Below are 24,586 nucleotides of genomic sequence, written 5' to 3' on the forward strand. Positions count from 1 at the left end.
AAGTAGATGAGTTTGTTTCTTTATTGGAACAGATTTGGAGAAATTTTGCTTTATATCACTTGCTCACCAGTGGATCCTCTGTAGCAAATGGGTGCCGTCAGAATGAGAGTCCAAACAGTTTGTAAGAAACAAATCCATCTTTAAGTTTTATTTTTATATTTTTAAACCATCACTTCTGGCCAAAATATTCACAATCCTTAATGACACTTCCTTGAGTGGAAAAGTCCATCCCCTGTTGTTGTCTCACATCAAAATCCACTGACATATTTGTTTATTGAGGACCGTTTTTTTATTTTTTGGCCGAAGACAAAGGTTTAAGGATTTGTTTATTACACAGGTTTTGCTTCAAAAGATGTTAACTAATGAACTGGAGTGGTGTGGATTACTTATGGATTAATGTAATGTATTTATCAGCTGTTTGAACTCCCATTCTGATGGCACCCATTCACTGCAGAGAATACATTGGGGAGCAAATGATTTCCAAATTTTTTTCAATCATGAAACAAACTCATTTACATCTTGGAAGGCCTGAGGGTGAGTTATTTTTTGGGTGAGCTATTCCTTTAACAGGATTAATAATGGTTAGAATGTACCAATCTTTTAATTCTAGCAATATTCTGCATTAATGGTGGTCAAGTTTGTATTACTAAATGGAAAATAACTAACCTCTTATATTACCTTTAATATTCTAAGGGTATTTTGGGAATAAAAAAAAACCCAGCATAACTGTAATTCATCAGCACACCTGTTTTAATGAGCTCCTCATCCTGAACAGTTATTTTTACATCAAACACTTTGTTCTTTGACCCATTTTAAAATGGTGGTTATTTGTGAAGCTTGTTAAAGTAATTTATACACAGCATGTTAATATGACCACTGGGATGCACAGCCTCTCCTTGCACAATGCTGATTACAATTCCACATCTAGATGTTATGTCATAATATTCTGCCTGCATGCATTTTACAGATCATTAAGTGAGACATAATTTCTGTGATCAGTCATCATAAATAAGCATCCAGTGTGAAGAAAAGTGCACAGTGAGGCATTCAATAACCATATCGCAGTCTCAATTCCACTTGTTGACATATATTTGACACAGTAGATCTGGAAAACAATCTTCTGCTATAAGCTTTTTCGTTGCGGCTCCACGTCTAAGAAAGTAAAGTCTCTTCTTGAACCGCCTTCAGTTTTTCTGTGTGACAACCTCATAATTGCCACACTGACTTGAGGCAGAGCAAACATCTCATCACCAAGTGCTCACTGTGAAAATCTAAACGGACAACAGAACAAATACTCCCACATTAGCTGCCTTGCTGATGCAGAACGGAGGACAGGCTGAAGACGAGATGATGACGCACTCTCTCTTTGTTATTTTAGGAATTGTCTAATTACACACATCGACACTCGTCATTTTTTTTCTATTTATCTTATTTAATTATTATTATGTACTAGGGAGATCTGTGCTTTTGCCCTCTAAACCCATGCAGGTGTTTCTCAAACTAACAATTCATGACTTGTTTGCAGATAGAGGGTTTTGTTTCCTCTGCATCAGAAAAAGATAAGTCACATTCATACGTCCTCAATTAACACCAGTCTTGATATACAGTAATCCATGCAATTAATTCCGCCCCGTGTAAGGGAAGCCTCCAAGTCAAATTGTCAATAAAGCATAAAAATGTACCTGTACGTTTGTGACATGGTCTCATTTATTACTTTTCCTCGCCGTGTTTAATGTCCTCAAGCTCAGCTTTGGTCTCTCACAAGCTTAGTTGTGAAAACAAGACAGTGCCTCTCTATGGATGAACATTTCTGTTATTCATATCCTTGAAAATAAATTGCTTCTTTCTAATCCTTTAATGACCATTAAAATCCATCACTTAGAGCAGGATTATAGTTCCCTGCTTATACCTGAAGGAATTTGAAATTACAAGTGTGACAGTCTCTATCTATCTATCTATCTATCTATCTATCTATCTATCTATCTATCTATCTATCTATCTATCTATCTATCTATCTATCTATCTATCTATCTATCTATCTATCTATCTATCTATCTATCTTATAGCCTACATGTCTTCTTTAAAGAGACTTTTGTTAAATTAAATGTCAAATTAAAATAATTTATTTTAAGGAAAAATTCTCATTGATCTTATCTGCAGTCACTTAATAAAATTTGGGGCAAACTTTTGAAAACTATGTTGCTATTGTCTTTGTCTAAACTAAAAAATACAATACAAATGTTTTAGGCTATACATATGTGCACAGATGAAATCACTACAAAGTGACATCACCAACTACTGGCCTGGCATGCATAATGCAGCATTTCTAGACATTTTCATTAGTTGTGAGCAAGGATTGCTTTGACAACGTCTGTCTGTAGGCAAAACTTGTCAAAAAACGCAAAGGAATCACTTTTCTGTTTTTAGTCCACGGTAGTCATGTAAACACACTCTTAGTGACATCCCTAACAACCACCCCATAATTTTCATCTTTGTGAAGTTAACTTGAACATTTGTTTCTTGACAAATTTTGCTTTTGTAGTTTCATGGTTGTTGTGCAGCCAAAACGGTGAGTGTGATTTCACCAAGTACAACATGTTCCTGGATCAACATCCTTGTTGATCCTGGAACAACATTCCAATCAACCAATCAGAATTGAGATATAACTTTTCAGGAAATATATGTTTCAGACTTAAAATCAGGGTAAGTTGCTTCTACACCATTGTTAATCAGCTATCATTTCCCTCTGATTTTAGGAATAAATTACGGGTAGGGTTAGGTTTAGGGGTAGGGATTGGGTTAAGTCAGAATTTTTGGACAATAATGTTGATCCAGGATCATCAGAAGATGTTGATCCAGGAATATGTCCAACTTGGCAAAATCACGGCGACCCAGCAAAAACATAAGCACAAATAATCTACATTTGGCCAAAAAAACAAATATTCTGTAGAAACCAGTTTCACTCCTATTTTTCAGGAATCAGGTTTAGAACGTGAGTTGACAAGGCAAAGGCAGTTGCACTCAGTGAGGGTTTTAGAACTTTGCTGACCTACACTTTCGGCAGTAATCAGTCTTGTCCACGTAAGGGAATTAGTTTTCAATTAACTGTTGCCACCTCACATGAACGACTCTGTGTAATTAAGAATGATGATGTAATCTTGGAAACCAATTTTACTGCCGAATAACTCTGAATGCCATCAATCAGAATAAGAACCGGAGAAGATGCCCAACATTTCAGCCATAGTAATAAACATAAGTGGGGTTTAGATAGAAAAGTTCAGTTAAGTGTTAGACATATATTGCAATGGTAAGAAATATAGACTAAAATAAGATTTTATAATGATAGCATACATTTTATGAATTTAGGCCATTCAAAAAGTTAACAGAATCATTACCTATCAATCCACCATGTGTTAAGGACAGACTATAAAACTCGCTGGCATCTTTCATCTTTCATAAGCCTAAAGGTCAGGTGTTTCAAAACACAATATACATATCAGATCAGCCATAAATATTGATTTTATGCTAGAGTTAACAAATGCAGCACACATAGCAAAACTGAATGGTTTTCATGTCAAGTAAAAACCTTTTCTAAACCATAGCATTTCAATTTTTGTCATTGTAATATACATTTTCATGTACAGTATACTCCGCTTTAATAATTAAATCAAATGTCCCAGATAACTTAAACGTGTTTTGATTATTAAAATGTGCTTATGCCGGCAAAATTCCTGGCACATTCAGAGTAAGCAAAGGTTCTAATTAAGGCATGTTCATAAATCATTACCAGCGTGCTGTGTCAGCATATCACAAACTTCAGCGAAGACATTGAGCTTGTAGAATTAGATTAGCATGAGCTGGTGACTGAGGAGCAAGGACATTTAAAAAATCTTTGGGAAGATTAGATACAGAGGTCTATAGACCACTATCCAGTTGACATGGGCCAGCTCAGCTCCATTAAAGCTTCCCAGAAATCTGTGCATGCTTCCTCGCGTACAATTAAAGTCTGTTGTGACACTTTTACATTATCCAAGATGTTCTGCTTCACTCAATAACTAAGCAGTGCATTTTTATATAATATACATTCAAGAATGTTTTCAAGTCTTAAATATATAATGGTTCTTGAGACTTGGGGTGGGCTCTTTAGGTGGTTCAGCTGGTGAAAAGTAAAAAGTAAGTCTTAATGAGTGAGTCATTGAGTCTATATGATCAAACATGCTGATTCATTTAAGAATGAAACATTTTGAGTTAGTGAATCAATCACTCAAATACATTCTTTCAGAAACTGTGATTTACTCAGGAGCAAACAGGCAACTGTTTTTATGAGTGAGTCATTCAATCACTTACTCAACTGATTTCTTTAAATAATACTGATTAATTCAGAAACAAAACATGCAAATGTTTTATACGCGAGTAAATGAATCACTCAACTGATTTGTTCATTGTGTGAATTAACTGTGTTCGTGTTGCTAGTAAGAAATATAGACTTACATTTCTATTTATTTTTGTAATGATATCATGAATTTGATTTATTTAAATGACTCAAAAAATGAACAGAAGGTTTAGAGATGTGCTGTTAGAAATAAACTTCCATCAGCACATTTTAATCGTCAAAACATTGTCTGGGACTCACAGTTCACAATGTATTCAAATGCTCTGCTGCTCTAGCAGTGTAATGGACTCAAAAAGGGCAAAAGCAGCAGTCAGAAAAATAAGGTTTAACAATCCATTTAAATATTAAAACTGGTTGGACATGAATTGAAGAAAGATGTGATTAACAAACCATGACATATATGATAAAGTGGCCCTCGTTCAAACAGAAAGCCAACTGTCATATGTAATTGAGAGTCTGGCAGAAATTAGATGATTAAAAGATGGGGGTCGAGGGGAAGCGCTCCACTGTTGGTTTAAAGCTAGAGGGAAATGTATAGCTTTTCTTTTCTCGCCCACCCATTTGCTCTTTTGATTCATTCTTCATTTATAGGTGGCTAAATTTCAGCATCTGCTTTACAACAAAAGTAAAACGTCAGATCAATGAAATGAAACGGTGTACTTGCACCACATCAAAAGTAAAGATCCTTAATTTAATCATCTTAATGGCAGGATAATGATATCACATTCTAACAGCAATATTAAAATGCTACATGTAATCATTCATATTTAACAATGCAGCACTGATGTTAAAAAGCAGGAGTTTCTGTTAAGCATCGCCTTGGTTTGAAGCAGAGGAAATATGGCTGCAAAACTTGAAGTGTGATCTGGTTTCAGTGATTTATCATCTGCCATATGCCTGCGTTAATACAATATGCCACAATTCACTAATCAATTGATTCAGAACAGACAAACACCATTCATTATAATTATAAGCTTATTGAAGAACTGCCATGGCTAATGTTCAGAGATGAACAGTTTATCTTAGAATTTGTTGGCCCACAAAAAAATCCTATCGGAACAGGTGGTGCATTTTCTCAAAGTAAACAGGCAGAGAGTTTTATAATTAATAAAGTGAATGGTGGGTAGAACATAGTTACTGCTAACTGCACAATTTCCATGTAATGGGGCCAAAAAGCTCAGTTCTGCAAATAAACTAGATGTTTAAAATCCATCTATCCATTTTCCAAGTCACTTATCCTAGAGTATTTTCAAATCTGGCCACTTGTACATGTCATGGTGTATGGGGAATTATTGTCATTATAAAGTTATTTTAGCCTGGTAGACATTAAAACAGGAAATCGGTTTGTTTATGGATTCAGTTGAACTGGTTTGAATCATTAACAAACAGGTTATCGAGTTAGAACCAATTGGAGTGTTAAAAAAAAAATACCTCACTTATTTAAATGATTCAGTTGAGCAAGTCTTCCAATCTTCCTCTTAATTGCAGACACTGCCTGGGATATAACTGTAGCTGTTAGCATAAAACTGAGGCTGTTAAGGCTCGTTCACAATGAGGACAATAACGATAAAGAAAGAATTGTAAAAATCCATATTTATAGCTTAAACTTAAAACCCCTTTGAAATGTAATGGAAATGGAGTAGGCAAATTTTATACAGGAAAATAGGGAGGGACATACATACTTGTTAAGATGTGTTGTTCATTTATGCAAGCCTCTTCCTAACCATAACATCTTATGGATTAATGTCTTTGCAGGAAAAAGAAGGATGTTGGTCACAGACAAATCACAGTAAGCAAATAAGCTAAAGTGAAGAAGTATTTATGAAAATCAGTGGTGAGTGACGACTATCCCTCAGGCTATTTTATTCTCATCTCTGCTTGAAGTGTTAATTGTTTTTAGTGCCATTTATTTCCAATGAGGGATGCAAGTACAACATCCATTATTCATTTTCTCCAAGTGTAGTCATAAACAAATATAGATTAGTCATTAAAAAGGCATGATGTCCTAGGTTCCAAAATATCATAAAAATGGCTTTCCTAAACTCTCTTTTAGGTTTGTTTGAAGGAAAAAGTTCTGACGGTTTGATCTGACCTTGTTTTTCAGGTCAGGGTGACGTTGGCAGGTGTTCCATTCAGTTTGTCTTAATACGCTGATAAAGTGGAAAAGGCTGGGTAAAATGGAAGAGTTTTTCAGATACAAGATCCAATTCAGTCGGGCAAATCACATAACATCACACCATTGCAGATACGGAGTTCAGTGAATGAAAAGTGAATTATTCAAATGAATGATTCATCTTCATGAGTTCATTCTTCTATAAATCATGTTCTAGTGAATATGGTCATACTACTTTACCAAATGATGTCTGTCATGATATACTGTAGACTGGGACATTACAGTCTTTTGTAACATTTTGACCTAATTTCAATTTTAGATTCACTGTAATTCACTGAATTATTTATTTTCTCATTTCAGGCTATTGTTCTAATAACATACAAAAATGAGCGTTCTATACATGGTGCAGATGTACAGATCTAGAAAAATGACTGAAAGGACTTTCTGGGTTGTGGCTAAGGCCCTCTTGTTGTATATCAAAGGTTTGGTCAAGCAGTCACATGCTATTAAACTGATTTATAGTGGCGTTGTATCATATGCCCGTGACTCTTTAAATGGGCCATTTTTCATCAGAGTGTGTGAGCTGCAGCTTTCATAATGTACAAGTGTTAATGTATTTCTTCTCCATTTACATGCATATTGATTATTTTTATTTTTTTTGTGTATCACTGCATTTCAAGTTAATAAAATGAAATCAGCTCAGTGTTTTTGATTATGCATTCAACAGACATTTCCTTTGATGATTCTGATGTAGTCTCAAACAGTATAAGCCCCAGCGGGCCCATTTGGCACAGCAAACATATTGAAATCTCAATTCTGAGTGTCCGATCAGAGGACAGTAAAGGGAATTTTCTGGAAGCTAACAACCTTCCGGCTTTTAGCTGCCTGCCGCCATCAGCATAATAAGGTTGAGCGGCAGCATTTGACCCTCCTATTCACATGTCCTTGGAAGAACTGATGGTTACAGATATTGACAAACAGAGAGATTGCTTTAGGGGTGTCAAGGGGTGAGAAAAGAGAGGAAAGGGTGTTCGGAAAAGATGACACTGACAGAGCTAATAGATTCATGGGTGTCCCTCCACTCATGAAACCTCAGACGCGTATCCGCGTTAATCGACTCCAGAGGGTTCAAAAGGGCTAAATATGTTCTGTGTGAGCAAAGCCTTTAGTATGAAGAATAAAACACACAATCTTATTTTAATTTTATCACAGTTGACTATTTGCTAAAGCAATTTGAATTGGTCCATGGTGGGCTGCCAAATGCTTTGTACATTTACTTGTTTGGCAGCAGTGACTTGATCGGCAGTACCATTATATCATGAATCTTTTCAGGAATTAAGCTATTGTATTGATTAAATAGTGGGATAGTGTTGTGAAACACTTAAACGTTACACTTTCTTGACTATATTTTAGTAATAAAGATATGTACACAGTATTCCCTGGCAGCTGTTTAGAACATGCAGTATCCGATTTGGGAATGAATGAGTCTTTTGAACTGGTTCTTTTAGTGATTCAGTTAAACTGGTCTCAGATTCTTCATGTAGCTTGCCCAGTTCTGTTTGGCAGATGTTTTTATTCAAAAAGACATGTGGTGCTTTTGAGGTAAATGTTGTATTAGTCCACGTATTCACTGAAATCAAACGCATGACCTTGGCTTTGCTATGCTGTTCTCTATTGTTTGGACTACAAGAATGTTTGCTGCAAAGCTTGTTGCATTGCTAGAAAGACATGCCAACACACAGCTTCAAAACTGACACAGTATATTACCATTCAGTTTACAAGTCATGCTTTCTTCTATTGGTCAGCCTCTCTCTATATGATATCAGAACTTCGACTAAGTCTGGGAGCCGGTACCTTCTAAATGTTTAACTCACACTGCCTAGGGCTATTGGCACATTGAAGCAGAAATGTAAAACAGTCTTGGAACAGCAGTGGCGGAGCAGATTTTTGCTGAAATTCAAATTCCCTAATCCCAAAATGGCCTAATTATGGGCTATGGCTTGTGAAAGCAGAGGAAAAGCTCCTATTCTTATCTCCTGCTTATTTTGACAAGCCTCCTCAGGTTAGTGTCTCGGGTTGTGGATGCCGTTCTGATAAGTAGATTTTCCTGCGGATTGAATGTTCTGGTGAGATGATGTAATACGTTAAATTGCATATATATGCAAATGCAGCATTTATTGTACAAGCTGATATGTGTGCATATCTCAGACCAGAAGAAATGCATATTGTGGCCGTGATACCTTAGGCTTTACAAATAGGCTGCATTTTTTGCAGACATTTTCACCCGCAACTACGCTCTTTACGAAGTTTACAAATAATGTATGTCAAACCTTGGTGACAAAGCATCCAATTTGCATAAATATCCCTCTCGGAGTTGAGGCAGACTGATTGCCAAGATACATTCAGATAAGTCTTTAATAAGGGTTTCACGTCTGTTTTTGATTAGTATCAGCACTGAGGGAAAGGCAAGATAATAATTCATGGAAAGAGGAAAAAAAAATGCAAGCAGCCCCCATTTGGTTTCAGAATCATCCGAACATCATTAAGAATATTCTAACGTGCCTTTCTATTAGGGTGACTTGAGCCATTTCCAATTGTATAATGACCTTAGTGTTGAATTGCTGTGCTGATCCTCATAAAATGCTCATCTTCAAAAGGTTCTCTCTGTCTTTTTCTAGCTTTTTTAGCATTTTAATTGCAGACCACATTGCTGTCAAGATGAACAGACTACTACGTCTTCTTTTTTTTCACGGCCAAGCTCTTTTCTTTTTCTCAAAGCCAATGCTGCATGCAGTTTCTTTTGCGCTATAACCCTTCGATAAACAAAGAAATGTGTCTACCAGGAATTTTTATCAATACATGCCATTATATTAGGTGTATGAGGCGATGAGGTATCATTTCATTCCAGTTGGCCCTTGATTTTTTTAGCACTTCCTGTTTGACCTCAGTCTTTAAATTTTTATGAATGTCACCAAATCCAGAGAATCACTTATATATATATATATATATATATATATATATATATATATATATATATTTTTTTTAATGCTTTCCACGCTCTGTGGCATAAACTCTGGCACAGGACCCCTTTGGGAAGAATTATTTGCTGTACATTACAGTGAATTATGACTATGTCTGAGATTTACAATGCACTGGGTTGCACTGATTCAATGAATTTCACATACTGTATAGTTGTTGTCTGAATAAATGCTACATAATTGATGCACTCTTCCATATATTATGCAGCAACTGTCAACATGTGAAATCAACAGAAAAAATTATAAAGAGTTGCTATATAAAGGATAGTGTGTGTGTGAGAGAGAAAGCGATAGAGTGCTGAGAAGTGAATGAGAAAATGATTTCTTTCCTTTTTTGCAGGGGTCACCAGAGAGCGCTCCAGAAGTACAGGCAGATGGCTCACACCCTACACGCTCAAAACACTGTGACAATCCCCAACAGCTCCTCTGAGAGAAGGGTAATTAAATACCGAATTTAATCAGATTCTTCAAATTAAAGTCCAGCTGGGCAGCTCTCCCAAACTCCCCTGCTGTTCCCTGTCCCGTAGCCGTTTTTGTGGCTGTCTTCTGAGAAAACCGGAGATTCACACAAACACACAGGCTTTGAGGACTGGTGAGAAAACCTCGGAGTGATAATTGGCGATAAAGTATTCAACTCACAGTTCTGACAGGGTGATGGAGAACCATTGGCCCATGAGAGCCTTCTCAGATCTTGACCTCACAACAAGGACGATAACGTTAATTCATTCTGATATTATTATTATTAGAATTTTTTTAGATGAGATACCATAATTTTTTTATTTTATTACATTTTTAAGATGTCATTAAAATTAGTTTTTGATGTATAATAAAGAAGTCCTAATCTACTGCTCAAATGTAGAGCTAGACTTTTATAGGTGACCTTCAATTACATTAAATGTGGTAACATACAAATGAACTGTTTTTGTCAAATATTTTAAACATTAGGTAATACCAAATGAAAGAAAATTTAAAGGAATAGTTCACTCAGAAATGAAAATTACTCCACCCTCAGGTCATCCACAATGTAGATGAGTTTGTTTTATACAAACAGATTTGGAGAAATTTAGCATTACTAAATTCTCTCTCACTAGTGGATCCTCTGCAGTGAATGGGTGCCATCAGAATGAGAGTCTAAACAGATGATAAAAACGTCACTATAATCCACAGGTAATCCACACAACTGAAATCCATCAATTGACATCTTGTGAAAAGCTGCATGTTTCTATAAACAAACCCATTAAGTACATTTTTAACTTCCAGCTTCCAGCCTATTGCTTTCTCAAGTGAAAAAGTCTTCTTGTCTGAATCAAGAGAGAAATATGCACAGAGCAGTCCAGGGCTGCATTTCCCAAAAGCATCATAAGTACATTGTCACACACCCCTTGAACTGTTTGGTATAAAAGTACAGCATGAAGGATGAGGATGAAACTTTTCACCGCATAAAATTGTTATAATGTACTGGTATTTTGGCCAAGAAGTGAAATAGCTTATCAGTTCACAAGACATTAATTGAAAGACTAGACTCATGTGGATTACTTGTAGATTATTGTAATGTTTTTGTCAGCTGTTAAGGCTTTTATTCCGATGGCACCCATTCACTCTAGAGCAGTGGTCTCAAACTCAATTCCTGGAGGGCCACAGCTCAGCAGAGTTTAGCTCCAACTAGCTCCAAATCACACCTGCTTGGAAGTTTCTAGTGATCCTAAAGACCTTGATTAGCTAGATCAGGTGAGTTTCATTAGGGTTGTAGCTAAACTGTGCAGAGCTGTGGCCCTCAAGAAATTGTGTTTGAGGCAACTGCTCTAGAAGATCCCTGTGATGTAATGCTAAATGTCTTCAAATTCCTTCAGATGAGGAAACAAACTCATCCATATCTTGGAAGGCCTGAGGGTTAGTAAATTTTAAACAACCTGAAACTGCCTGCCGGACTAAAAATATCTCTTTAAAGTAACAATTGCACAGTGATTTACAAGAGTGCATACAGTTTCTTAATAAGTGACACTGTCATGAAATGGGAGTCATCAGCACCATGGATAATGCATGACAGCTTGGCAAACTTTCAGCACCTTGGAGAGCGACAGTGTCTGAGGACAGAATGTGAAGAAGGGATAGAAACTATGGCTTTTCTGACAGGATAACTGAATATAGCTATACATTGTTTTAACTGAACTGTTGGCAAGTGGGAAATTTGAGCACTGCTGAAATCTGAGAAGCACAGAATATGCTGTGTAAACCCTCTGTCAACATTGCAGGGTAATTTTGACTCTCCCGTCTTCCAGTGAAGAGTGAGGGCTGAATGAAAATGCAATGCCTATTGAGTTCTGCTGATGGTGGCATGATATAAAAGGATATCCCAAAATCATTTGGTTTATGAAATTAGGTGGAACCACACATAGCTTGATAAGATATATCATTGCTGTAGATTTTTTCTTTAGTTTGCAGTATACAAATAAAGAGCTGTCCCAACAGTATAATAGTGTATAATTAAACAATATCACACTAGCAGAAGTGTTGTTGCACTGAAATGGGAAGCAGGTTGTGGTTACTAGCATCACAAAGACTTAAAGCTGGTCTTAAACAGCATATGAGTGGCGTGAGCGTACGGCTCCAGTCCAGACTAGGATATATATATATATATATATATATATATATATATATATATATATATATATATATATATATATATATATATATATATATATATATATAAATAAATAAAACTTTAAACCTCGCAAACAATAGCAAAAATACGTAATTTTCTTTATAGAAAAGGTGTATTTTTTTAATGAACTAAAATTCCGTACAAAAAAGCGACACGTCATCGACTCTACTTAATATACATGTTTGGAACGCCGCTTTGACCAATCAGATTTCATGAGCGGAACTAACTGCTTTAGAAAGACACGCTATTAAAACAGTCTTGTGCCACAGTTGTCCAGTAGCCAATCCTCGTCTTTCCTCAGCAGGCGTGCAGAACCACAGCCCCCCGGCGCTAGGATCCAGAGGGCAGTGCTTTGATTTCTCAACTAATTCCACTGACAAAACACGAAACGCTCATATGCACAACTTCCTGGATAGAGAAGCGGACCGCGCCGAATGTCATCGAAGCGACTTACTTTGTAGATGCGCGAGTGCGATAGCCGCTGTACAGAAGAAGAACTAAACCAGTGCGAGCCTCTCAAAGTCCGTCCGGTTGGGATTAACTTAAGAATGTAAAGAGAATGTAAAGGACGCCACAGAGAGCAGAAGTGTGCGCGGATTGTGGGCTGTCCGAAATGTCCCACGAAACAGGCTCAAGGTTTGTCGCCGGTCATTAAAATCGCCTCGATCACTTGTAACGTTAATTCTTTTGGTTAGTCAAGTGAACGTGTTTCCTTCATTGACGCTCGATTTGATCCGCCATTCCGTGTTGCTCTAATTGCGCATTTGGACATGTGGAGACTGCGAGGATCGTGTCGTGTGAGGATGTTGTGTTTGACTTTATCAGCCCTTCTCATCCAACCCATCATCTGTCATCCCGGTAAGACAGGCCTTTGTGCTTAATATTTTAGGAACTGTGATTGTGGGATATTTCTCTGCAAAAAGTTGTGTTGAATAAGCAGGTGTGTTCGTGTCGATCAGCATCACAGATCATAAGGCATTAAGAGTGATCGTGTATATTAAAGGCAAATATGTGCCTTGCAAAGCAAAATGATCTTAACTGTAGATGCTATAATTCAGAATTTAAACCGTGCATATGATTCATGAAGGTCAGTTTCGCAGACCTCTGCCCTGCTGTGACAGAAGTAAAGACTAAAAGCAGAGCTCGGATGGTCTCACGGACTTGATTGTTCCCGAGGTGATGTCATCCAGGCTATGTGGAGGGTATCCAGAAACTTGTAGATTTTAATTCCAATGACGAAGTATTTATTATTATTTAATGTCTTTTTAATGTAATTATTTGTATTGTTTTTATTTTATATAACAATTTATTATTTTATTTTTATTGCATTTTATTGTATTTATCTATAATTGTTTTGTACAGGAAAAATGTAAATGTTAAACGTCCTTTATAAATAAAAAGCACTTATTCTATTATTTGTATTTTTTAAATTGAATTTAATTACATTTTTACTTTTTAATTTATGGCTTCCTTGTATCAGGCTGCAAGATTCACATTCAGAAATGCTTCTCTTATTATGAAATTAATCTAAATTGTAGAAGAAAAAAATCTTTTAAGATGTTCATTCAGCTTGTGAGCAGATGTACTGTAAAAGGTTTTCACCATTACAAAAGCATCTTTATTTTCCATCCCGTCACAGTAATTTCTGTGATTTGAAATGTTGTACCACTTAGATTTTACTTTAGTTTAATTGCTGGCTTAAATTATATTCAGTTGATTTGTTGCCCTTAAGTTCTTAATTTTCATCGGTTGGATATTTTATAAGAGTGATGACAAAAAGGAGCTTAAACCAGCATAAGTTGGTTTGTTGGTCTTACATGGTTTAAGCTGGTCTTTCAACCTGGCCAAGCTGAGATTTAGCTGCCAGCTTGACCATCTGAAAAATACCAGCCAAAAGAGCATCTTGACCAGATGGGAAGACCAGCTAAACCATCTTATGGACCCTTTGATCAAACACAACTGACATATTTAGTGTAAATCTTGCTTAATTACCACAAGTTTTCCTAACTAGGACCATTCCCACCATAGACATTAAAGGGGACTGTTGAATGTTCTTATAAGTGGTTGACCGGTATCACATTTGGTGCCCAATAATATGTTCTTATATTCTCATTCCTAACCATGTCTGGTCTTGTGATTTGGTAATATGATTTTAATTGTTGTGCAATATCATTATCATTATCATCACATTACCATTGTACAGAATCATTAGGAATCATGTCAGCAGTTACAAAAAAGATATAGCAGTTGTTTTAAGCTTCACATATTCCAAATTTCCCTTTTTGACTGTGGCTCATGGACACTCTTGACATCATGTGAGCTTAATGAGCATGGTTAAAAAAAATCCAAGCAATAAGTCTGGCTGGAAATGTGGAACATGATAACAAATTGAACAACCCAGACCTTTTCGCCACTGCCGAGGCGGCACTGAAATTAATAGAAATATAAGCTTGGAAATGTGTCGGGCCAGTATTACTCATAGATAAAAGCCTGAGCAGATGAGCGGAACATGGCGGACATTGCAAATCAGTGTTTCCTTTTCCTGTCCCAGCCCTCATTAGCTTTTATTTGACTGTGCTTTTGTACACTGTCACAGATCTCGTCCCTGTATTTCTATTAGCAGTATCATATAGCTGGCAATGAGTTGAGATGGTCTGTATGCAGGGCAATGGTTAACTTCTAATAATGGTAACAGCCTGTTACATCAGCTTGCGTAATGGTTTATGGGGAGAGGTTACATATGACATCAAAATCAGAACAGATGTTTTATTCTTATTGAAGCCAAGCTGGCCACTAGGCATCGGCGTTCGATGATAAAACTTTCTGACCCAAGACTGTTCCCCTGTTGTCCTCTCAGAAATAAAAGGGCACTTCGTTATTTGGTTCAGGATGGGTTGGGACTTCCGATTATTCTTTTTGTTTCATTCGGAATTTGAATTATATATTGTTTGTGTGGCTCTGATTTTGCTTACGTTGTGGAGACAAAATATATACTGGTATGTCAGATTAAAACATAAATTCCTGGACAAACAATTGATTTTTTTTCCCGTTTTGTTTAGTTTTTAAAGATGTTTCTAACGCTCGCCATGGCTGTATTTATTTGATAAACAATTCTATTAAATACAATTTAAAAATAACTGTTTTCTATTTTATTATATTTTAAAAGATAATTTATTCCTGTGATGCAGCGCTGAATTTTCAAATAGTTTGGGTTATGTAAGATAAAGCATGCATTCAATGGATCAAAAGTGACTATAAAGACATTTATAATTTTACAAAACATTTATATTTCAGTTTATTTCAAATAAATGTTTTTTAAACTTTCTATTCATCAGTAAATCTTGAAAAAATGTATCATGCTTTCCACATTTATTTTAATTTCGATTATAATAACCACTATTAATAATAGATCTCCAGTCATATTTAAGCAGCAAATCAGCATATTAAAATGATTTCTGAAGCATCATGTGGCACTGAAGGCTGGAGTAATGATCCTGAAAATTCAACTTTGCATCACAGGGATAAATTACATTTCAAAATATGTTCAAATAGAAAACAATTATTTTAAAAGATAATAATATTTCACAGTATTACTGGACATGTCCACAGTCAATCACAAGCCCCCAGTTCACATCCGAGCAGGTTTTGTGTCAAATTTAATGCGCACCCTCGAGCTACTACCTGCTCCTGTGCATTTGAAGATGTCTTTAAACTTATATCAAATGCATAGTTTAAACTTTTCATTTGTGTGTTCTTTCGTGCTTTCAAAAGACGGTCAAAGATCTCCCAACCCTGTGGGGAGCGTCTATCATCTCCTCTGGCCGACACCACATGAAGCTTCTGCTTGACACCAGTATCCATCAAGAGCCTCCTGTCAAAAGACACTGGATTTTTAATGCTCTACCTTGCTCTTAAGTCTATGTTGCCTCACTCTTGCTTCCCCTAATGAGGAGTCCTTTCCTGTGTGATTGAAAGGCAGTCAGCACAATAAAATAAAAAAAGAAGCCCTCTGCTCCTCTGCCATTCTTATCCACCCATCACCAAAATCCTGACCTGCATACAAAGAGTCTGTAAAGCATTTAATTGAAAGCAGAGAGTAAAAAATCAATACGCAGGAAGCATTAAAAATAATGGGAAGCCGTGATCCAGAACCATATTTCATATCCACAGATGGGTGTGACTTTTACATATGTCAATGGCTCGCTTTAGCGTGCATTTTACAGTCTTTTTTTTAAACGGGATTGGAGTTTGACTGTGGGCAAGTGCTTTAATAGAGTGATTTAAAGTTTTAGCTCCCTGGAAGATCACTCCTGTTGTGAGTTGTAACACGCATTTTAGACTCCGATATGGCTTGTTAGGCAAATAAAATGCTGGCGTTTCGCCCCAACTGTTTGTATTTCGACAAGTGATGATTTGACGAGATGCCTCAAGATGAGAATATGGTATGCTTCTGTATCCTGTTGTGACTTATTCTAGGATTCTGAGATGTGTGTGTGCTTGTTTCTTCTTCGTCAGCAGTATGTTGTCAGCAGGGAGAAGATTCAGGAGGGACGTCTCTCCTCCTCCCATCTCGGGCCTTATTGTGCATAGTCATTTTTGTCATTTATTTCTATTTGATCATTACCATCACATCTGACATAAAAATCCAAACATTTCTAAAATGTCTATGTGAAGTATTCAACTTCCTGTAGGAATGGACAATATACATTTTTGCAGCTAAGTAGATAGTTATTAGTGCCGTCAAACGATTAATCGCGATTAATCGTGTACAACATAAAAGTTTTTTTTGCATAATATATATATAGTATGTTCTGTGTATATTTATTATGTATATAGAAATACATATACAGTATATATTTTGAAAATATTTACATGTAGTTACGTGTCTATATTTATATTCATATAGTTTATATTATAAATAAATATTTAATATATAAAAATAATGCATGCATGTTTATGTGTTTATATACATAATAAATATACACAGTACACACACATATATTATGGAAACAAAAACGTTTATTTGGATGCGATTAATCGCGATTAATTGTTTGACGGCACTAATAACTATCTACTTAGTTTTCCTTTCTGGACTTGAATGGTTTCAGTAAGTTTTAGTAATCAAAACATCTCTAATTAATTGATTTTATTTAAAAAAAAATTCATTGTTATTTATCTATTTATTTTTCTGAAAATATTTATACTTTTACTTCAGAAATGAATACCTCTATTCAACAAGAATGCATTAAATTGTTCAAAAGTGACAGAAAAGACTGAAAAAATTACAGCTATGGGAGGAATAAGAGACTTTCAAAAACATTTGAAAAATCTTACAGACCCCAAACTTTTGAAAAACACCATTTTGTGCATCCATACTTATTTGTGTGATTTAATAATAAACAAGGGATATTGTAAATTTGAAAAATATAAACTGTAGGTTTTAAAAATATGAACATAACTTGTTCTGCACCATTGAAAGATACTCTAATTGTGTAGGTAGTTGAATTGCTAATTAATTATGTGTGATCACATTTATAAGCTATTAGACTAATTTCACCTCCTGAATCATAAAAACCCTTCAATTTGCACTGAAAGAGGGACTCTAGTGACCAGAATATCTTAGAGAATATCTTTAGTTTTACTAATAAGTGGCCACCTAGCAACCACCCAGGACCCCTTAGCAATGGTATAGCAACACTTAAAAAATCATTAGTATCATGGCGGCGAGTTCTTCAGTCTCATTTTCTAAAAACCAGAATCTTTCAGTGCTTAATGATTGCAGACGGTATTTCGGTTTTGAAGATGTCCAGCATTTTCTCATGAAGTATCTTCTGTATTCTGTTATCCACAGCAGTATTTGCCAATTTTATTTTAATTAGTGCTTTAAAAGAAGAGGGAATGAGCAGTTGTGTAATCCCCTCCCTATTTGAGACTTTGTCTTGACTTCTTTAGCAGCTGAGTGAGTAGTTGCCCAGAGCAGATGAGGTATTTACATTTTTATTGAGGTGCAGCAGCACACAACTTGAGGCCAGGGATCGGGTCGGAGATTCTTCAAGCTCTCTATGAGTCTTTTATCATATGTTTCCAATTGCCACATGCTGCGCTTTGGATCTCCTGTGTGGTTGATGAAGGGCCTTGACCTGCCACATCCTCATATCGATTCCAAGCCAACTGTCCAATCACCCACACCAATGACACTGTGAACCACGTTAAAAAGGCTTAGGATGTTTGGAATGAAAGACTGTTTGTTTCTGCTGGTTCACAGGTGCCTTTGATGATACTGTAGCACATGAGCGAGCTGCTTAGCTGGAAGGCACTCTCCGATGTATCTTTTATGTGTATAATACTTGTATAGGATAATTACATGTATATTTAATTCTGTGCAGACGTATTAAAACAATATACGGTGCTATGAGTTAATAGCTATGTTTTATAAGCCCTGAAATATCCAGAGATAACAATCTGATGGCAGTAATTGGATGTCAGTTCATGTAGCCTCTCCAAAATGATTTTGCTAATTATATTTTATTTTAAGAGAGAGGTTATATTATCTTAATATAATGATTGATTTGTGCCCTTAATAGCGTGACAGCTTCTGAAGCCTTGGAGTGGATATTTTTCTCGCTCTCTCTCACACAGTCACGTCGTCCTTCTTTCTTTTCTTCTCACTCACTCTCTTTCCTGACCTTAATACTGTTGAGATATAGAAGTACGAGAGAGTTATCGCACTCCTCGACTTGTTGCAAGTCCATTCAAAATGTTCAGAGAACTGGTAATTTCCTTCTCTCAGATGTATAACAGATAGTGCTGCTGAGGTGGATGGACATGTGCACAAACACACACACACACACACACACACACACACACACACACACACACACACACACACACACACTTTGAGTATATAAAATTATAGTTTAGAACATGCCATTGTCTATTTAAAACTACTAATCTAACAATAGTTTTGCAGGCCACCCTTTTTTTTATACTTAGTGATTATTTAGATCAGGCACATCATGAGATTTAAGAGCCGCTTGTTGGGTAGCCTTTAATTTTGATTTAGAGACTTTAGAATTATAAGATTGCAGCTCCTCTAAGGGGATAAACACACATTCAGTCTCAATAAGCATCATGTTGATATTCTGTTGACAGTTTTTGTTTTGTGAAAGCAACAAGCCACAATGAATAAGTTTAAAATGGCAGAACAAACAAAATACTTAACGTGTTTTCTCAGAGTGATGCTTAAATTGTTTCTTCATTTTTGTGATTTTATTTATTTATGGAAAAGGGAAGGAATGAGAAAATTATGGGAGTCTTACTCAAACCTTTGTTCCCACCTGAACACCATAGCTCAAGGTGTCAAACATGTATGCTAACCACTAGGTCTTTGTTTTGATCATTTTAATATTGATTTATATGTTGACCACTCAGGATCTATTTTTTTTTTCAGGTTTACCTAATTTTGTCTTTGCATGTATTATATCATCTCTGTAAAGAACCTCAAATGTTATGTTTCAATCCAGAGTGCGATAGAGAGGCTTGCAGTGTACTTTACTGAAGGAATAGTTCACCCCCTCCCTCCCAAAAAATAAATAAATAAATAATCCTGTCACCATTTACTCAGAATTTTCTCACAAAATAAGATATTTTGAGAAATGTGGATACCCAAACAGTTGTTGGTGCCCATTGACTTCCATAGTATAGAAAAAAATCTAGTGTAAACTGGTGCCTTCGTTCTTCAAAATATCTTCTTTAGTGTTCAGCCGAAGAAAGGAATTCACACAGGTTTGGAACAACTTGATGGTGAGTAAATGACAGAATATTCTTTTTTGAATGGTACGGGTCTAAAGTGATTTCTTTTTTTTTCTTATGAATATCTCAGATGTTTCAAAGTAACCTTCTGAACTCAGAATACAGTTAGTTTAGATTAAAAACTGGGATCAGTAGATTTTCCGACCTTTTATGGTTCTATGATTATGATTGTCCTTCTAAAGGTTTTTACACTCTCATCCAATTGCTTGATAATTAATAGCGAAAATGTGTTTGCCCTTTCCTCAAACCTATAACATATGATTAATCCAGCTAATGGATTTGCCCAAGCTTTTGATAGACTCAGTCAGCAGAGCGTTCAGCTACTATAGCTGGTAAGTCCTTAGTGTTAGCTTTGGCAGCTTTAGTGATGGCTACTGGTCTAAAAGACTCCGTCTATAGGGATCTTAATTACACCGTAATTATCTCTCACACCGGGTAGATGTTAAGGCATTCTCTGCTCTTAATAGCCTCAATGGAATTTTACATTATGCAGCCTACTTTGCCATTTTTATTTTATTCATGAATGATCACATAATACTCCAGCGGAACCCAATGGAAGACTTTATAAAACGGAGCCGCCTTGGTCCACAGCGGCTGTTTAACCGTTGGCTTTTCCATGCAGGAAGTCGTACTGTATTGCTGTTTAAAATAGGTCAGTCTTCTTATTAAACAATGAGACAATAGGCCATCACTTGTTCCATAAATACAGGATAAAGCCAGGATGTTAGTGGTTTGCAAACACAATGTGGGATGGCTTGCTTTGACTCCAGACTCATGGTGGGGGTCCACCTTGTCCCGTGCCTTTTGCTTTAATACTATAGATAGGATCTTTTCTTCCTTTTGGACATTGATTTATCCTCATTGATTGAACGAATGAGGATAAATGTTTACTACTTACATGTGAGAAGTTAGTGATTAAGTTACAATAGGGCCATCTCTGTAAATGCTGAGGCAAAGAAGCGATTCCCCCTCTTCACTGTTTTATGTTACTACTTGGCAACTCAAATCAAGGTTTTTATATATATATATATATATATATATATATATATATATATATATATATATATATATATATATATATTTCACTAATGTTTTCAGTATGTCTTTCACTTTCACTGGTGGCAAAAAAAAAACGACAAAACGCATTCATTGACATAGATTTGAGCTCTTCTGAATAGGGGTGATTGTAAAGCAACCACCTAGCAACACCTTAGCAACAACCTAGCAAACAGTCATAATAGCCTAGAAACCTCTAACTTCATTGAAACCACAGAGCAGAGACTCCCTTACCAATGGGTTGGCATACTGTATGCTTTTTTTCTTAGAACTTTGTAATCAGTCAGAGAATTTCAGAAACTGCCTAGCAATAGAACCTCTCATAGAAATCTCACAGAACTCTGTATTTGCATTGACTTTGCATATTTACTCTATTCTTCTCATTCTAAGATCTTTTTACTGTTTTTCACTCTTACATTTTTAGAGATTTTTTTTTGTCGGGCAGACGAAAAACCCACTAGGGACTACAATATCATGTGCAATATCATTTGGAGTGGACTCTTTTGATTTAAAAGCAATAAGCCAACATCTAGCAATCAGTCTGAACACCTAGCAACACTTTAGAAACCATCTTCGCAATTGCTTAGCAAACAGAGTAAAAGTTCTTAGACACTGTGGTGAAGTTTTGCTTGTGCAAGCACCACTTTACTGTTACTTTTCTTCTAAAACCTAGTTTTTATTGTTCCTTTGTTTAATAATGACAGTGTTTAGTGATAGGAACAGAGTAGTCTAATTATAAGAAATATGCACATTGTAGATGTCGCTGATGCAACTTATACGCTCCACTATTGCCATACAAAGCTGTCATCCACAGTTTAGTAATTAGGATCTTTCCATTATTCCTTTTTAGGATCTTTCCATTTCACAGTATTAAGCTGGTTTCTCACACAATGACACATAATCTCTGGTCAGCTATTTAACCTGACATCTTTTTTGAGACAATCTCCACTGGGTCAACAGGCAAATGTAAACACTAACCGCAAAAATAGATTATGAAGCCAGAGCGGGAGGCAGAGGCCCAGTTAAATATAACTCAAGAGAGCTTCATGGTCGGCTCTCGATTCTTCTTTTGAAAAGCCTCTGTAACGAAAGTAGATTATATTTCTTTGTGGACACAAAGAAAAATCACTCACATGCCGAATCATTTATCAAAGGAGTGTCTGCACTAACCAAACCACCGACTGAGGTTTATCGCTAGCGTTTATATCTCCATGCACGTCAGGTGCTTTAGGTAGGAGGGAGGAGCTGTGCATCCATTATGCTTTCCTGACCTTTTCCGCTTCTAGGTCTGTGCGTGCCATGTTTGCCCTTTGAGGACTTGCTTTGGAACACAGTGTAAATGTCCGCTGTGCCATTTAAGGATGTTTGTGCCATGGATTTAGAGCTTTCAGTAAAGGTCGACAAAGAGAGGTATTGTTAAGGAACTTGAGTAGTGCAGATGATAGACTGACCTGCTGTGACCTGCGTGTTGAATTAGGACGTGCCTGGACACTGAAACTCAGCCCACTTTTGTTTATTTACTCTTTGCCTATTTGTGCATGCATATATATATATATATATATATATATATATATATATATATATATATATATATATACTGTATATACAGTACAGACCAAAAGTTTGGACACACCTTCTCATTCAAAGAGTTTTCTTTATTTTCATGACTATGAAAATTGTAGAGTCACACTGAAGGCATCAAGGGCTATTTGACCAAGAAGGAGAGTGATGGGGTGCTGCGCCAGATGACCTGGCCTCCACAGTCACAGGACCTGAACCCAATCGAGATGGTTTAGGGGTGAGCTGGACCGCAGACTGAAGGCAAAAGGGCCAACAAGTGCTAAGCATCTCTCGGGGAACTCCTTCAAGACTGTTGGAAGACCATTTCAGGTGACTACCTCTTGAAGCTCATCAAGAGAATGCCAAGAGTGTGCAAAGCAGTAATCAAAGCAAAAGGTGGCTACTTTGAAGAACCTAGAATATGACATATTTTCAGTTGTTTCACACTTTTTTTGTTATGCATCTAATTCCATATATAATTCCACATGTGTTAATTCATAGTTTTGATGCCTTCATATATATATATATATTATATATATATATATATATATATATATATATATATATATATATATATATATGTATATTTATAATGGTTTCATTAATGCATTCATTTTAAAATTTTCACCCTTTTAAAGCCTCTTAAAACTGATTGCACCTGAAGGCACATGATTGTTTGTACTGAAAGTCAATTATAAATTTTATATTTCACAAAAAATAATAATTTGCAGGAAATTTACTTGCTTTCAGGCCATCCAAGATGTAGATGAGTTTGGTTCTTCAACAGAAGAGATATTTGCATTACATCACTTGCTCATAAATTGATGCCAGTCCATCAGTTAACATTTTGTGAAGTGAAAAACTGTGTTGTTTTTATCTTTAAACCATTGCATTCAGCTAAAATACAAGTCTTCTATCCATAATTTTGCTTTCTCCATTGAAAAAGTCATGTTATCTGAATCGGGATAGAAATATGCACAGATCTAGCAATGCTTACTACTGTAGCAAAAACAATTCAAAAGAGTTCTGTTATGTTGGCGAATTTTGATGTGAGAGGACAACTGGATGGACTTTTTCCATTGTATGAAGTGTTATTATGCATTATTGACTGGTATTTTGGCCAAAAGTTACAAATGCTTTTATGATGTGTTTGTTTCTTGTAAACACACAACTTTTCACTTCATAAGATCCAAACCTGTTGATGAAAAAAACAAACTCATCTGGGATGACCTAAGGATGAGTAACTTATTCCTTTAAAACACACCAATTATACAGCCTGCTTCGTAATTATAAACTTATAAACAAATGACAGAACTAATTTTTGTATTATACTGTACAAGTGAGTGCAAAACAGAATTTGATTAGCAATGATGAACAAACCCATACGTCTCTGTATTTGGTGCTAATTCATGTGAACAGTTTGATTCCATTTGGGTGTTGTGATGGTTGCATGTTTTGCTCTAGTTATTATAGCAGCAGCTATTCAAAACTGCGCAGCTTGATGAAAAAATTCTTGAGATGAATGATCACTTAGCCATCGCAAAACATTATGGTTGATGAGAACAGTGTCACGACACCATCTGCATTTTAGCATGTCTTTACTTTAACCATGTTTATTTGTCAAAAAGGGCCATAGTGGGTGTTTCGGCTTAATTAAACCTCTGAGTTCTCATGTTAAAGTGTGGCAGTCTATTTTCAACATGCCTAGTGGGAGTATGGGTTGTTTATGTATTATGCTGAGAAGTCCGCTGAGAAGCTTATGTGAGCATGGTGACAGTAGCTTTATATTGATATGTTTATTTGTGGTTTGTGGCACAAATTACCAAAACTAACTGCAGTATTAGTTTTGATTTATTATTTTAATTGATTTTGTCCTCTACAATGAGGATATTTAGTTTCACAGATAAATTCTGTATGCCCTGTCAGGTTCGTCAGTAGATTATTGGTGGTTC

The 24,586-nt window shown here is 36.0% G+C and overlaps 1 protein-coding gene across 1 annotated transcript in view; it reads left to right on the top strand.

Moving 5' to 3' along the window:
* Window positions 1-12,485: 12,485 nt before the first annotated feature.
* ca16b (carbonic anhydrase XVI b) overlaps window positions 12,486-24,586 on the top strand; it is an 82,982-nt gene continuing 70,881 nt past the window's right edge. The window contains exon 1 of the mRNA XM_059570595.1: window positions 12,486-13,064. Coding sequence (XP_059426578.1) covers window positions 12,977-13,064 — 88 coding nt within the window. The 5' untranslated portion in view covers window positions 12,486-12,976. The remainder of the gene's footprint in view (window positions 13,065-24,586) is intronic.

This window comes from Carassius carassius, chromosome 17 (genome assembly GCF_963082965.1).
Source record: "Carassius carassius chromosome 17, fCarCar2.1, whole genome shotgun sequence".
NCBI lineage: Eukaryota > Metazoa > Chordata > Actinopteri > Cypriniformes > Cyprinidae > Carassius > Carassius carassius.